The sequence below is a fragment of the Oncorhynchus mykiss genome, chromosome 20 (genome assembly GCF_013265735.2).
Source record: "Oncorhynchus mykiss isolate Arlee chromosome 20, USDA_OmykA_1.1, whole genome shotgun sequence".
NCBI classification, from domain to species: Eukaryota; Metazoa; Chordata; class Actinopteri; order Salmoniformes; family Salmonidae; genus Oncorhynchus; species Oncorhynchus mykiss.
Genome location: NC_048584.1, coordinates 22,645,571 through 22,661,514, shown reverse-complemented (window position 1 = coordinate 22,661,514; position 15,944 = coordinate 22,645,571). Strand labels below are relative to the sequence as shown.

Sequence of the window (15,944 nt, the reverse complement as noted above, 5' to 3'; positions counted from 1 at the left end):
CTTGGCTGCATCTCTGATCAGTCTTCTCCTTATATGAGCTGAAAGTTTAGAGGGACGGCCAGGTCTTGGTAGATTTGCAGTGGTCTGATACTCCTTCCATTTCAATATTATCGCTTGCACAGTGCTCCTTGGGATGTTTAAAGCTTGGGAAATCTTTTTGTATCCAAATCCGGCTTTAAACTTCTTCACAACAGTATCTCGGACCTGCCTGGTGTGTTCCTTGTTCTTCATGATGCTCTCTGCGCTTTTAACGGACCTCTGAGACTATCACAGTGCAGGTGCATTTATACGGAGACTTGATTACACACAGGTGGATTGTATTTATCATCATTAGTCATTTAGGTCAACATTGGATCATTCAGAGATCCTCACTGAACTTCTGGAGAGAGTTTGCTGCACTGAAAGTAAAGGGGCTGAATAATTTTGCACGCCCAATTTTTCAGTTTTTGATTTGTTAAAAAAGTTTGAAATATCCAATAAATGTCGTTCCACTTCATGATTGTGTCCCACTTGTTGTTGATTCTTCACAAAAAAATACAGTTTTATATCTTTATGTTTGAAGCCTGAAATGTGGCAAAAGGTCGCAAAGTTCAAGGGGGCCGAATACTTTCGCAAGGCACTGTATATATATATACACACACAAATAGAAATTTGACCAATTGATCGGTATCTGCTCTTTTTGGTCCTCTAATAATCGGTATTGGCGTTGAAAAATCATTATCGGTCGACCTCTAGTCTGCAGTAACGCCTCTAGCACTGAGATGCAGTGGCTTAGACCGCTGCGCCACTTTGGAGCCCCGAGATTAAGCATGTGGCATAGGAGTGGGATTCTGTGTTTTCACATGCAAAAGTGATTGCTTTTGATGCTTTATCTGCCTTCCAAATTAAAACTGGTTAGACAATTATATACACGAAAGTATGTGGAGACCCCTTCCAATTAGTGGATTCGGCTAGGTCTGCTGACAGGTATATAAAATCAAGCACACTGCCATGCAATTTCCCTAGACAAACATTGGCAGTAGAATGACCTTGCTGAAGAGCTCAGTGACTTTCAATGTGGCACCGTCATAGGATGCCACCTTTCCAACAAGTCAGTTGGTCAAATTTCTGCCCTGCTAGAGCTGCCCCAGTCAACTGTAAATGCTGTTATTGTGAAGTGGAAACGTCTAGGAGCAACAACGGCTCCGCCGCAAAGTGGTCACACAAGCTCACAGAGCGGGACCGCCAAGTTCTGAAGCGCGTAGTGTGTAAAAATCGTCTGATCTGTTGCAACACTCACTATCGAGGTCCAAACTGCTTCTGGAAGCAACGTCAGCACATGAACTCTTTGTCGTGGCGCAGAACAAGCCTAAGATCACCATGCGCAATGCCAAGCGTCAGCTGGAGTGGTGTAAAGCTCACCACCATTGGATTCTGGAGCAGTGGAAATGCGTTCTCAGGAGTGATGACTCATGCTTCACCATCTGGCAGTCCGACGGATGAATGTGTGTTTGGCGGATGCCACGAGAATGCTACCTGTCTCAATGTATAGTGCCATCTGTAAAGTTTGGTGGAGGAGGAATAATGGTCTGGGGCTGTTTTCATGGTTTAGGCTCCTTAGTTCCAGTGAAGGGAAATCTTAACGCTACATTATACAATGACATTCTAGACAATTCTGTGCTTCCAACTTTGTGGCAACAGTTTGGGGAAGGCCCTTTCCTGTTTCAGCATGACAATACCCCCGTGCACAAAGCGAGAACTTGACTGGCCTCACAGAACCCTGACCTCAACCCCATCGAACACTTTGTGATGAATTGAAACGCTGACTGCGAGCCAGGCCTAATTGCCCAACATCAGTGACCGACCTCACTAATGCTCTTGTGGCTGAATGAAAGCAAGTCCCAACATCTAGTGGAAAGCCTTCCCAGGAGAGTAGACTCTGTTATAGCAGCAAGGGGGGAACTAACTCCAAATTAATGCCACAGTTTGGAATGAGATGTTCGAAGAGCAGGTGTCCACATACCTTTGGTCATCAAGTGTATGTTTTATGGAAAATAGATGTTTTATGTTTCTGGATAATGCACAATGCTGCCTTGTTGACAACATGACTGAGCAGTGCAGATTACTGTTCTGTTTTAAGAAGGGCACTCCTCCCTCACCGCGTTTGCCCGTTCATGTCACGGGCCATAGACCGGTACACCACGGCTCAGGTTAATAGAACTCCGTCAGTGACTCGGATAATCCTACAGTAGTATCAGTGTTGTCCATGGCAACTGTAACAGGCAGCTGACCTTCTGTGTGCTGTGCTTAAGCGCCATGCTGAGGGTATTGATCAACTATTTAAGCTCAGCCAGTGTTTTCTCCTCTCCCTTTAAATTAATCTAATCTGTCTGACCCTCACTATGGTGACTATTAATAGCCCTGGGCCCGTGGGTAAAGGAAGGCAGACACGCTAAGGCCTGGTCTGGCCCTGGGAAAGTGGACCAGAAGAACCCCTTACCCATGTCTCTTAACAAAAAAATAAATTTATGTTATGTGTCACATGCTTCATGAACAGGTGTACACTAACAGTGAAATGCTTTCTTGCGGGTCTGTTTCCAACAACGCAGAATTAAAGATGAATAAATATAAAGTGACAATAAATACATAGTGAATAACAAAACCTAGTAAAATAACATGGCTATATACCGGTGAGTACGAAGTAATTGAGGTAGCTGTTAGAGGTTGGCCGATTTCAAGTTTTTCATAACAATCGGGTAATCAGCCTTTTTGGACGCCGATTATATTGCAATCCACGAGGAAACAGCATGGCAGGCTGTGACCACCTGTTACGTGAGTGAGCCTGCCACGTGAGTGCAGGGTCAAAAGGACCTTGTGGATGCAAGGAGCCAAGGTGGGTTGCTACCTAGCATTAAACTTATAAAAATAAAAATTATTCACATAATCACTAGTTAACCTAGTAATATCATCAACCATGTGTAGTTATCTAGCTTGTCCTGCGTTGCATATAATCAATGCGGTGCCTGTTAATTTATTATCAAATCACAGCCTACTTCAACTTAGCCAAACGGGTGATGATTTAACAAAAGCGCATTGCCGAAAAAAGCACAATCTTTGCACAAATGTACCTAGGTAAGGGTATATATGTACAGTGCCTTGCAAAAGTATTCGGCCCCCTTGAACTTTGCAACCTTTTGCCACATTTCAGGCTTCAAACATAAAGATATACAACTGTATTGTTTTGTGAAGAATCAACAACAAGTGGGACACAATCATGAAGTGGAACGACATTTATTGGATATTTCAAACTTTTTTAATAAATCAAAAACTGAAAAATTGGGCATGCAAAATTATTCAGCCCCTTTACTTTCAGTGCAGCAAACTCTCCAGAAGTTCAGTGAGGATCTCTGAATGATCCAATGTTGACCTAAATGACTAATGATGATAAATACAATCCACCTGTGTGTAATCAAGTCTCCGTATAAATGCACCTGCACTGTGATAGTCTCAGAGGTCCGTTAAAAGCGCAGAGAGCATCATGAAGAACAAGGAACACACCAGGCAGGTCCGAGATACTGTTGTGAAGAAGTTTAAAGCCGGATTTGGATACAAAAATATTTCCCAAGCTTTAAACATCCCAAGGAGCACTGTGCAAGCGATAATATTGAAATGGAAGGAGTATCAGACCACTGCAAATCTACCAAGACCTGGCCGTCCCTCTAAACTTTCAGCTCATACAAGGAGAAGACTGATCAGAGATGCAGCCAAGAGGCCCATGATCACTCTGGATGAACTGCAGAGATCTACAGCTGAGGTGGGAGACTCTGTCCATAGGACAACAATCAGTCGTATATTGCACAAATCTGGCCTTTATGGAAGAGTGGCAAGAAGAAAGCCATTTCTTAAAGATATCCATAAAAAGTGTAGTTTAACATTTGCCACAAGCCACCTGGGAGACACACCAAACATGTGGAAGAAGGTGCTCTGGTCAGATGAAACCAAAATTGAACTTTTTGGCAACAATGCAAAACGCTATGTTTGGCGTAAAAGCAACACAACTGAACACACCATCCCCACTGTCAAACATGGTGGTGGCAGCATCATGGTTTGGGCCTGCTTTTCTTCAGCAGGGACAGGGAAGATGGTTAAAATTGATGGGAAGATGGATGGAGCCAAATACAGGACCATTCTGGAAGAAAACCTGATGGAGTCTGCAGAAGACCTGAGACTGGGACGGAGATTTGTCTTCCAACAAGACAATGATCCAAAACATAATGCAAAATCTACAATGGAATGGTTTAAAAATAAACATATCCAGGTGTTAGAATGGCCAAGTCAAAGTCCAGACCTGAATCCAATCGAGAATCTGTGGAAAGAACTGAAAACTGCTGTTCACAAATGCTCTCCATCCAACCTCACTGAGCTCGAGCTGTTTTGCAAGGAGGAATGGGAAAAAATGTCAGTCTCTCGATGTGCAAAACTGATAGAGACATACCCCAAGCGACTTACAGCTGTAATCGCAGCAAAAGGTGGCGCTACAAAGTATTAACTTAAGGGGGCTGAATAATTTTGCACGTCCAATTTTTCAGTTTTTGATTTGTTAAAAAAGTTTGAAATATCCAATAAATGTCGTTCCACTTCATGATTGTGTCCCACTTGTTGTTGATTCTTCACAAAAAAATACAGTTTTATATCTTTATGTTTGAAGCCTGAAATGTGGCAAAAGGTTGCAAAGTTCAAGGGGGCCGAATACTTTCGCAAGGCACTGTAACAGTTTGGGCCGCCTGGCTCGTTGCAAACTGTCAACTAATTTGCCAAAATTGTACATAATTATGACATAACATTGCAAAACCTTCAATGTAACAGCAATATTTTGAATTAGAGTTGCCACCCGTTAGATAAAATGCAGAATGGTTCCATATTTCACTGAAAGAATAAACGTTTTGTTTTCAAAATGATAGTTCCGGATTTGACAATATTAATGGCCAAAGGCTTGTATGTGTGTTTATTATATAATTAAGTCTATGATTAGATATTTGATAGAGCAGTCTGTCTGAGCGGTGGTAGGCAGCAGCAGGCTCGTAAGCATTCATTCAAACTTTACTGCATTTGCCAGCAGCTCTTAGCTATGCTTGAGGCACAGCGCTGTTTATGACTTCAAGCCTCTCAACTCCCGAGATTAGGCTGGCAATACTATAGTGCCTATAAGAACATCCAATTGTCAAAGTTATATGAAATACAAGTGGTATAGAGAGAAATAGTCGCTGCGTCATAATTCCTATAATAACTACAACCTAAAACTTCTTAACTTGGAATATTGAAGAACTGGGAATATTGAACCACCAGCTTTCATATGTTCTGAGCAAGGAACTTAAACATCAGCTTTTTTACATGGCACATTTTGCACTTTTACTTTCTTCTCCAACACCGTTTTTGCATTATTAAAACCAAATTGAACATGTTTCATTATTCATTTGAGACTAAATTGATTTTATTTATGTATTATATTAAGTTAAAATAAGTGTTCATTGTTCATTCTGTATTGTTGTAATTGTCATTATTACAAACTAATATATAAAAAAATATGTATTTGAAAATAAATAAAACCCGGCCATTTAATCGGTATCGGCTTTTTTTGGGACATCCAATAATAGGCATCGGCATTGAAAAATCATAATCGGTCGACCTCTAGTATGTACCTTATTTCAGTCCACTTATCAGTCTACTCTGGCCTACTTGGAGTAGGCTAGGGGAAAGGGGGATACCTAGTCAGTTGTACAACTGAATGGATTCAACTAAAATGTTTCTTCTGCATTTAACCCAACCCCTAGGAGAGGTATGGGGGGCTGTCATAATTGACATCCACATCTTCGGCGCCTGGGGAACAGTGGGTTAACGGTCTTACTCAGGGGCAGAACGACAGATTTTTACCTTGTCAGCTCAGGATTCGATCCAGCAATCTTTCGGTTACTGCCCCAACAACACAAGTGAGAGCGTGCGTAATTATACATGCTGAAAGGCTTTCAATATCTGGGAAAAAAAATCCACATCGGGCAGCAGGTGAGCTAGTGTCGGACAATGTGGTGATGCGGCTTGTAGAACCTTGTGTTGGCAAGGGGAGACATTTCTTCACTTCACTGTCATCGGCAAACAAGTTTCTTGCAAAGAAAACATGTCTGGATGGCACCATGAACAAAATGAGACTGGAGCTCCCTCCCTCTGTGCAAACAAGGCACCTGCACAGCCGTTGTATGCCTTCTAAACATTCCATCTCTGAGATCTACAGACAGTTCCTTGGACTTCATGCTATAGTTTCTGCTCTGACATGCACTGTCAACTGTGGGACCTTATATAGACAGGTGTGCTTCCTTCTAAATCATGTCCAAACAATTGAATTGGCCACAAGTGGACTCCAATCAAGTTGTACTGACGTCTCAAGGATGATTAAAGGAAATTGGATGCACCGGAGCTCAATTTGGAGTGTCATAGCAAAGAGGTGTGAATACTTCTGTAAATTAGATTTCTGCATGTCATTTTCAATACACTTGCAAAAATATATATGTTTTCACTGTCATTACTGTGTGTAAATGGGTGACAAAATAAACATCTATTGAATCCATTTTGAATTCAGGCTGTAACAAAATGTGTAATAAGTCAAGGGGTGTGAATACTTTCTGAAGGCACAACAAGCAGACTAGGTAAATAGATCAACTTTTCTACTATGGGTTGTCTGACTTTTATATTCATTACTCATTTAGTTTGCAGAGGAAAGGTAAATGTGGACTGTCCTAGCATCATTAAAGTGCACCTATTTTTACATGTTCCATATTTTTATGCCGTGGCGTAGCGCCACAGCTAAACGACTGCAGCGGAAACACTGACTAAACAAACAAACAAACCAGAAGGATGTGAAAGAGCCAGACAGAAGTTGTTGTACTAACTGTGATCAGCTCAGAGCCTAGTTAGGTCTATGACGCATCCACTGAGCTGGGAATCGCCACTGTAATGTGACTGAGGAGTGTGTGTGCCAGGACTGATGAGAACACGTCCAGACAAGCACACAGCGCACAACACACTTAGCCAAAGAAGGGTGTGAGAGCTTGTCTGTGTCCAAACAAAAACAGCAGTAGCCTAAACCAGGGGTTCCCAAACTTTATCAAGTCGGCTCCACTCCCGGCATTGGGGAACACCCCTCCCCCAGCATTGGGGAACATCCCTCCCCCCCAGTCTATTTCTATGGGCACAAGCACGGTTCATGACCAACTGTTCACACCCCTCATTTGCGGAGAGAACATTTTGAAGGTTTAAAGCTTTTTCCTGCAGTTCTATACATTATACATTTTGTCATGGGATGCAGAGCAAAGTTTACAGTTTTAAAGTGCATATCCTGCAATTCTACACATCCAGCTCTACTAGATGTCTCATCTGTTTGTACTGTTGACCACTCTTTAGCCTACTCATGTCATCTCATGCATGCCATACATTTACAGCAGGCAAAACCAGAGCCAGCATGGATGCCAAACCCACTAACCCAGAGCATGCACGTATGGAATGACAAACACCGCAGTGTTGGCTGAAGCAGAAAACCGATCAGTGGTGATCAAGCACCAGACACTCCAGTGCTTCTAGGGACACGAGAAAGATCCAACCGTGTGTTCTCAGACTAACATGGTAGCGTGAGAGACGTGACATGTGGAATACAGAGGAGTCTGAGTCACAGTGGGCCATGGAAGGTTGTTAGAGGAAGGTCGCACACAAAACGCCTTGGAGGGAAAACAAGAGTCAACTGTCAGATACGATAAAGTGTCCCCACCTCAGTAGCAGCTATTCATAACTGCTGTTGGGACAGACTCTTACTCCTTCCATGACAACGCCTCATACTGCTTCTAAATAGGACACTGTCATGCTAGTTGTCACTCAAATGCTGTGTGTTTGGGTCCCATGACGTTTTCATTCCAGTATACTTCTCTCCAGTCAAACGCATGCTATTTATCTAACGTGACTGAAAGAGAACATGGCTTGAAGCAACAGCAGGAGCCTGTATTTTCAACAGCGTTGTTTCTGTACACGCCCTCTCTGACTTTAAATGGGGTGGAGAAAACCAAAAGAACAATAACATTCCGGAACGACAGAAATAAAGTGTTGAGTGTATGGAATGTCTTCACTGAGCAACAGGAATTCTGAGGGACTCCACCTGCTGTCTCTAGACTCGATGGGAATTTCCATGGGAACCAGACTAAACACAGCACCAGAGGAGACCCAGAGCATCAAACTAAATTGAACTGAAATTAAATTAATAGAATATACACACACAGTCTTTACTTTGCACTACTAGTACCAAAGATTGTCAAATTTCCTGGCAGAGTGTTACATTTTGTTACCAACATGAGGAAGAATGACATCTGTAACTCAGCTAAGAGCCTCTTGTATTCACATATGCTGAGTCCGCAGTTCCATTGACTTACTGTACAGCAAGTAATGGGCGAGTTGGTAGAGTAAATGCAAAAATGTAGCCTAGGTAATGATTTATTTACCTGTAGAAGGTCATCGCTGAGGACTTCTGTTTTCTCTGCTCTGTGGATGAGAAAACACAACAGGAGATAGATTAGGTTTGACAGCTACTGATTAGAGACACTTTGTATATGCAAACACTGTCAATACAATGAGGCCTTTCCAGACAGACTAGATTCCACACAGTGCAGAAGAACAGGGTCAGGTATTATGGGCAGTGATCATGTGAACCACTGCACTAGCCTGGGTACCAACCACACTGTTTGAAATGTATTATACAAAACAACTATGGTACATTGTTGCCTCGGTAAGACAACAGGAAGTTGGTTGAAGCACACTGGCACCCAGTATAGAAAACCACATGAAAGCCTGAGCACTATCGGTTCACATGGTGGGGTTTAGAGCCCGACCGATAAACAGGTTGACCAATATTGTCGGCTGATATTAGCCTTTCACAGAAATATTTGTATCGGTCTTGACTTCACATACAGTGCCTTGCGAAAGTATTCGGCCCCCTTGAACTTTGCGACCTTTTGCCACATTTCAGGCTTCAAACATAAAGATATAAAACTGTATTTTTTTGTGAGTTAATACTTTGTAGCGCCACCTTTTGCTGCGATTACAGCTGTAAGTCGCTTGGGGTATGTCTCTATCAGTTTTGCACATCGAGAGACTGACATTTTTTCCCATTCCTCCTTGCAAAACAGCTCGAGCTCAGTGAGGTTGGATGGAGAGCATTTGTGAACAGCAGTTTTCAGTTCTTTCCACAGATTCTCGATTGGATTCAGGTCTGGACTTTGACTTGGCCATTCTAACACCTAGATATGTTTATTTTTGAACCATTCCATTGTAGATTTTGCTTTATGTTTTGGATCATTGTCTTGTTGGAAGACAAATCTCCGTCCCAGTCTCAGGTCTTTTGCAGACTCCATCAGGTTTTCTTCCAGAATGGTCCTGTATTTCGCTACATCCATCTTCCCATCAATTTTAACCATCTTCCCTGTCCCTGCTGAAGAAAACCAGGCCCAAACCATGATGCTGCCACCACCATGTTTGACAGTGGGGATGGTGTGTTCAGCTGTGTTGCTTTTACGCCAAACATAACGTTTTGCATTGTTGCCAAAAAGTTCAATTTTGGTTTCATCTGACCAGAGCACCTTCTTCCACATGTTTGGTGTGTCTCCCAGGTGGCTTGTGGCAAACTTTAACCAACACTTTTTATGGATATCTTTAAGAAATGGCTTTCTTGCCACTCTTCCATAAAGGCCAGATTTGTGCAATATACGACTGATTGTTGTCCTATGGACAGAGTCTCCCACCTCAGCTGTAGATCTCTGCAGTTCATCCAGAGTGATCATGGGCCTCTTGGCTGCATCTCTGATCAGTCTTCTCCTTGTATGAGCTGAAAGTTTAGAGGGACAGCCAGGTCTTGGTAGATTTGCAGTGGTCTGATACACCTTCCATTTCAATATTATCGCTTGCACAGTGCTCCTTGGGATGTTTAAAGCTTGGGAAATATTTTTGTATCCAAATCCGGCTTTAAACTTCTTCACAACAGTATCTCGGACCTGCCTGGTGTGTTCCTTGTTCTTCATGATGCTCTCTGCGCTTTTAACGGACCTCTGAGACTATCACAGTGCAGGTGCATTTATACGGAGACTTGATTACACACAGGTGGATTGTATTTATCATCATTAGTCATTTAGGTCAACATTGGATCATTCAGAGATCCTCACTGAACTTCTGGAGAGAGTTTGCTGCATTGAAAGTAAAGGGGCTGAATAATTTTGCACGCCCAATTTTTCAGTTCTTGATTTGTTAAAAAAGTTTGAAATATCCAATAAATGTCGTTCCGTTTTCATAATCATCGGAAATCGGTATTTTTGGGCGCTGATTTGCTGATTTTTTAAAAATACCTTTATTTAACTAGGCAAGTCAGTTAAGAACACATTCTTATTTTCAATGACGGCCTAGGAATGGTGGGTTAACTGCCTTGTTCAGGGGCAGAACGACAGATTTTCACATCGTCAGCTCGGGGGATCCAATCTTGCAACCTTACAGTTAACTAGTCCAACGCAATAACGACCTGCCTGTCTCTCGTTGCACTCCACAAGGAGTTACGCGAATGCAGTAAGCCAAGGTAAGTTGCTAGCTAGCATTAAACATACCTTATAAAAAACAATCAATCATAATCCCTAGTTAACTACACATGGTTGATATTACTAGATATTATCTAGCGTGTCCTGCATTACATATAATCTGACTGAGCATACAAGCATACAAGTATCTAAGTATCTGATTGAGTGGTGGTAGGCAGAAGCAGGCGCGTAAACATTCATTCAAACAGCCCTTTTGTGCATTTTGCCAGCAGCTCTTCGTTGTGCGTCAAGCATTGCGCTGTTTATGACTTCAAGCATATCAACTCCCGAGATGAGGCTGGTGTAACCGAAGTGAAATGGTTAGCAAGTTAGCGCACGCTAACTAGAGGGACGGAAGCTATACTGTTACACTGGCAATACTAAAGTGCCTATAAGAACATCCAATAGTCAACGGTTAATGAAATACAAATGGAATAGAGGGAAATAGTCCTATAATTCCTATAATAACTATAACCTAAAACGTCTTACCTGGGAATATTGAAGACCCATGTTAAAAGGAACCACCAGCTTTCATATGTTCTCATGTTCTGAGCAAGGAACTTAAACGTTAGCTTTTTTACATGGCACATATTGCACTTTTACTTTCTTCTCCAACACTTTGTTTTTGCATCATTTAAACCAAATTGAATATGTTTCAGTATTTACTTGAGGCTAAATTGATTTTATTGATGTATTATATCATTCAGTATTGTTGTAATTGTCATTATTACAAATAAATAAATAAAAATCAGCCGATTAATCGGTATCGGCTTTTTTGGTCCTCCAATAATTGGTATCAGCGTTGAAAAATCATAATCAGTCAACCTCTACTCCATACCATTTGTATTTCATATACCTTTGACAATTGGATGTTCTAATAGGCACTTTAGTATTGCCAGCCTAATCTCGGTAGTTGAGAGGCTTGAAGTCATAAACAGCACTGTGCCTCAAGCATTGCAAAGAGCTGCTGGCAAACACAGTAAAGTTTGAATGAATGCTTACGAGCCTGCTGCTGCCTACCACCGCTCAGTCAGACTGCTCTATCAAATAGACTTAATTATACTATAATAACACACAGAAATATGAGCCTTTGGTCATTAATATGGTCAAATCCGGAAACTATCATTTCGAAAACAGAACGTTTATTCTTTCAGTGAAATACGGAACCGTTCCCTATTTTATCTAACGGGTGTCAACCCTAAGTCTAAATATTGCTGTTACATTGCACAACCTTCAATGATATGTCATAATTATGTAAAATTCTGAAAAATTAGTTCGCAGCAAGCCAGGCGGCCCAAACCGCATATACCCCGACTATGCGTGCAATGAACGCAAGAGAAGTGACACAATTTCCCTAGTTAATATTGCCTGCTACCATTAATTTATTTAAACTAAATAGGCAGGTTTTAAAAATCTACTTCTGTGTGTTAATTTTAAGAAATGCATTAATGTTTATGGTTAGGTACATCCGTGCAACAATTGTGCTTTTGTTAAATCATCACCAGTTTGGCGAAGTAGGCTGTGATTCGATGATAAATTAACAGGCACCGCATTGATTATATGCAACGCAGGACAAGCTAGTTAACCTAGTAATATCATCAACCATGTGTAGTTAACTAGTGATTGTTAAGATTGATTGTTTTTTATAAGATAAGTTTAATATTAGCTAGCAACTTACCATGGCTCCTTTCTGTACTCCCGTAACAGGTGGTCAGCCTGCCACGCAGTTCCTCGTGAAGTGCAATGTAATCGGCATCCAAAAATGCTGATTCCCCACTGTTGTGAAAATTTGAAATCGGCCCTTATTAATTCAGCCATGGCGATTAATCGGTCGACCTCTACTACAGACCTTGGTTCGATTCCAGGCTGCATTCATTTAGGAACCGGGCTGCTTCCCGGGCGTGAGCCAGGTGCCCCGTTCAAAGCCAATGGTGAAGTGAAATTGTCTCAAAACAAAATTGACATAACCTAGCTAGATTAAGCACATGGAATAATGAGTAGGATTCTGTCATTTCATACCTCAGCAAAGAGACGGTGTAATATTGCATGTGACCAACATGTTGAAAATGGTGCTTTCACACAAGACTCCATAGTCCATTCCCTCTCTCCCCCTCCCCCATGCCTTTCTATTCCTCCTACAAGTCAAGTAACCCGTTTTGTAGCTTGTAACGTTTCCCCTTGCCAACTGGTCCTAGTATAGTTTCCCTGTTAAGGTCCCACTGCTTAGGTTTAGGCTGATGTACAGCGAAAAGTTCTCAGGTCAGATGTTAAACAGCAGACAGTCAGTAACTGGAGCCCTAAACTCAGTCCCTCCTCTCCTCCAAAAACTGGGCTCTGTGCACTATAGTAACCTTGTGACAGTGGTGGACAGCTGCTTCCAATTACAACCCAGAGAGAGGCATGGTAAGTGAGCGAGAGAGAGAGAAAAAAAAGAGAAAGAGATGGAGGCTAAGAGAGAAAGATGGAGGCAGAAAGAGAAGGAGAACGAGAGAAAGGGGCTGCGAGCCAAGCCCCAAAACCAAATCCAGCGAGGATTCAAGTCAAAGTTTTCTGGAGAAGTGCCTGAAGCCAAGCAGCTTGGTGAGGTCACATGGTGTGTGGACATTCAACCTCAGAAACCAGAAGACATGGGTCTGCGTTCCAAATGGCAAAAGTAGTGCACTAATAGGGGGCCATTTGGGACAAACATGGTTCGAGCAGCAGCAGGCAGCCAGGGCCAGAGGGGACATATGAGACTCACATCACTCACCACATCTACAGCACTCCAGAGAGAAACACACTTTAAAACATATTACTAAACCACAGGTCAGAATCCCTCTAGCTGTCTCCCATTTATTGCCTCTGTGTTATATAACAGTTCAGAGCACATGGAATGAGTCTGCATGGAATTATTGACTCGCAGCACCAATCAATTATATTTGCATGGCTATTTGGTGTATAAACAAATATGAGTAGCAGTAGCCTCTAACAACATAAAAGCCACACTCGCTCATCCAGACAAACTAAACTGCGTCACTAAAAACAAAAATAGACCTAGTATAATGTCCCAGCCCAGGAGCAACAAAACAATTGTTTAGCCCAGGTCAGCTGAGAGATTCTATCAAAGTGAATGGAGCTGAGTGACTACACCAGGCTCTGTAGAACTGTTACACTCACCACGAGGTATCTTTGTGACCTAGCTAGCTATAGCAACAACAGTCACTTGGATCACTGAACAACATAACAGTTAGGCTGCACCCCGCCACCAGCCTAAGAATTATCCCCATGGCAACGTGCTGGAGATGGTAAATGAATACTCTATCCGGTTTCTACAATAGAGGGGCTGTTGCTGGCCTTTTCACCACTCATTCAGTTTGGAGAAGAGGTTGAGTTTGTCATATTAGCAACAGTTGGCAGCTCAGGGCTCACAACATAATGGATATTGGACAGATGAAATGATAGGACTTGTGCACAACTGAATACTTACAGGTGTGAAGTAGCATACTGTTGCTGTCTGGTTTCATAGCCACGGGAAAGTGTGGGGTGGTGCGCTAATACAGGACTAGAACAGGCCCAGAGCACTACTCTGGTGAAAATTTTATTTGTAAAGGTTTTATTATTATTTATATTATTCTGATTTTGCAGGGGGTGCTGCAGTATCTTCAGCACCCTTACTGTGTCCAGTTTTACAAGGAGATGTTGTGCCACTGAGCACACTTCTGACCAGTCAATTTCAGTGTTGCATGGACCTACCACATAGACACCCAACCCTTTGAGAACTAGGGAACTGAAGAATGTCTTGTGGTTTTAAACAACTTACTGTGCTGAGATGTGCAACCTGTCTGCCTGTGACAAACTGTGGCTAGATTTTTTCCTTAATCCTTCTACCACTCTGCTGGAACAGGCTCAGTCTTATCACCAGATCTAATCACACTAGATTCAGCAGAGTTACCTCACCAGGTTCTGTCTGAGGTCCATCAGAACTTGGGAGTTAAAAATCAAGAAACAAGAGTAGGCAAGGATTCACATCCTCTTCTACACAGGTACTTCTGTAGCGTTCGTCACACCAGTGTTTTTCACCCATTTTCTCTTCTTAGAAACAGCACTTCTCTAGCAGGCCATTTCCTGTTTGGAGAATAATAAGGAGAGATTTCCTCTGAGTGGCTGACTGCTGAACGCAGTGTTCTGCTCCGGCACAATCACAGGAACCCAGGGACAGGCTAAAGGCCCTTCTCTATCACACACAACAAGCACACACACATTCATGCTCACATGCACGCTCGTAGCTCGCACATGTGCTCACATGTATACTTGTACTCACACACTCCCACAGGTCTGCTTTCCGGATCACACACACTCCTGATTTAATGTTAGTTAAATACAGTGAGGAAATGATTAGTATTCCAGCAGTCCTGTCTGTTCACCCTGAGCCAGTGGCACAGCGCTGAAGGTACATTAAGGGGATACTCTGAGCACTCAGGATACGGTTACACTAAAACACGCCAGGATTATCTGGGTATGGCAACTTGGATGTCTCTCTATGCTAACTACACTGTCATTCAAAAGATGCCAAGATGTACAGAGTAGCTTAGCCTTGCAGATATTTTCTAGAATTAGAGCTAGGCCCTATGAACATTGTTTCTCCCCATAGAATTAGAGTTTGTAGAACGGATGGACATTCCAATTCAACGCTATGTTCCATTCCACAATCCACATGTGGCATTCTAGGTGACTTTTGATCCTTAGACCAGAGCAAAGCAAGATTCCCCAGTCTGAGATATTATCTTGGCTGTGTCTCAAAACTCTGCAATTGCTTCCTTTCCAAGTCACCTTTTCTCCATCAGCACTGAAAGGACTGGATAGGTTTCCAACTTGTTCTTTCACCTATCATTATGTTCTGCCAGATCAGAGATCATGGCAGTAGGAACATGAAGCTAGTTAAAACCATTAGAGCCACAACCGTTGCGTGTTGTGCAATGTGTATCATCTCTGGTCATGTGTTCACTCAGAGAAGCCAAGGAGACCTTCCGTACCATCCCGTGCTGGGCTCTCCCCAAGCCCATAGCTAAAAGTTATATTCATACTCCCACGCAGTACCCCTCACACTTCAGCCCCACGTAATGATAACAGGCCAGGGCCCGGTTTCCCAATAGAGATGGAATTTAGGTGTTTTAAGGATGCAACTTTCCTACAACGGCCGAACATGCGTTTCCCAAAACACCATGCAGAGAGAAAGGTAGCCAAGTGCGTTGTTAGAGAATATGTCGGTACTGATAGGATCGAAAGAAAGGGAGTGCTGCTCTCGGATCAGCTTTCGCGATTCAAATTTTTACTTAA

The 15,944-nt window shown here is 42.4% G+C and overlaps 1 protein-coding gene across 8 annotated transcripts in view; it reads right to left on the bottom strand.

The window, feature by feature from the left end:
• The window catches only part of arhgap17a (Rho GTPase activating protein 17a), a 49,300-nt gene that overhangs the window by 30,210 nt on the left and 3,146 nt on the right, over positions 1-15,944 (bottom strand). For all 8 annotated transcript variants that reach the window (XM_036956001.1, XM_036956002.1, XM_036956004.1 and 5 more), the window contains exon 2: positions 8,514-8,553. In XM_036956001.1, coding sequence (XP_036811896.1) covers positions 8,514-8,553 — 40 coding nt within the window. The remainder of the gene's footprint in view (positions 1-8,513; positions 8,554-15,944) is intronic.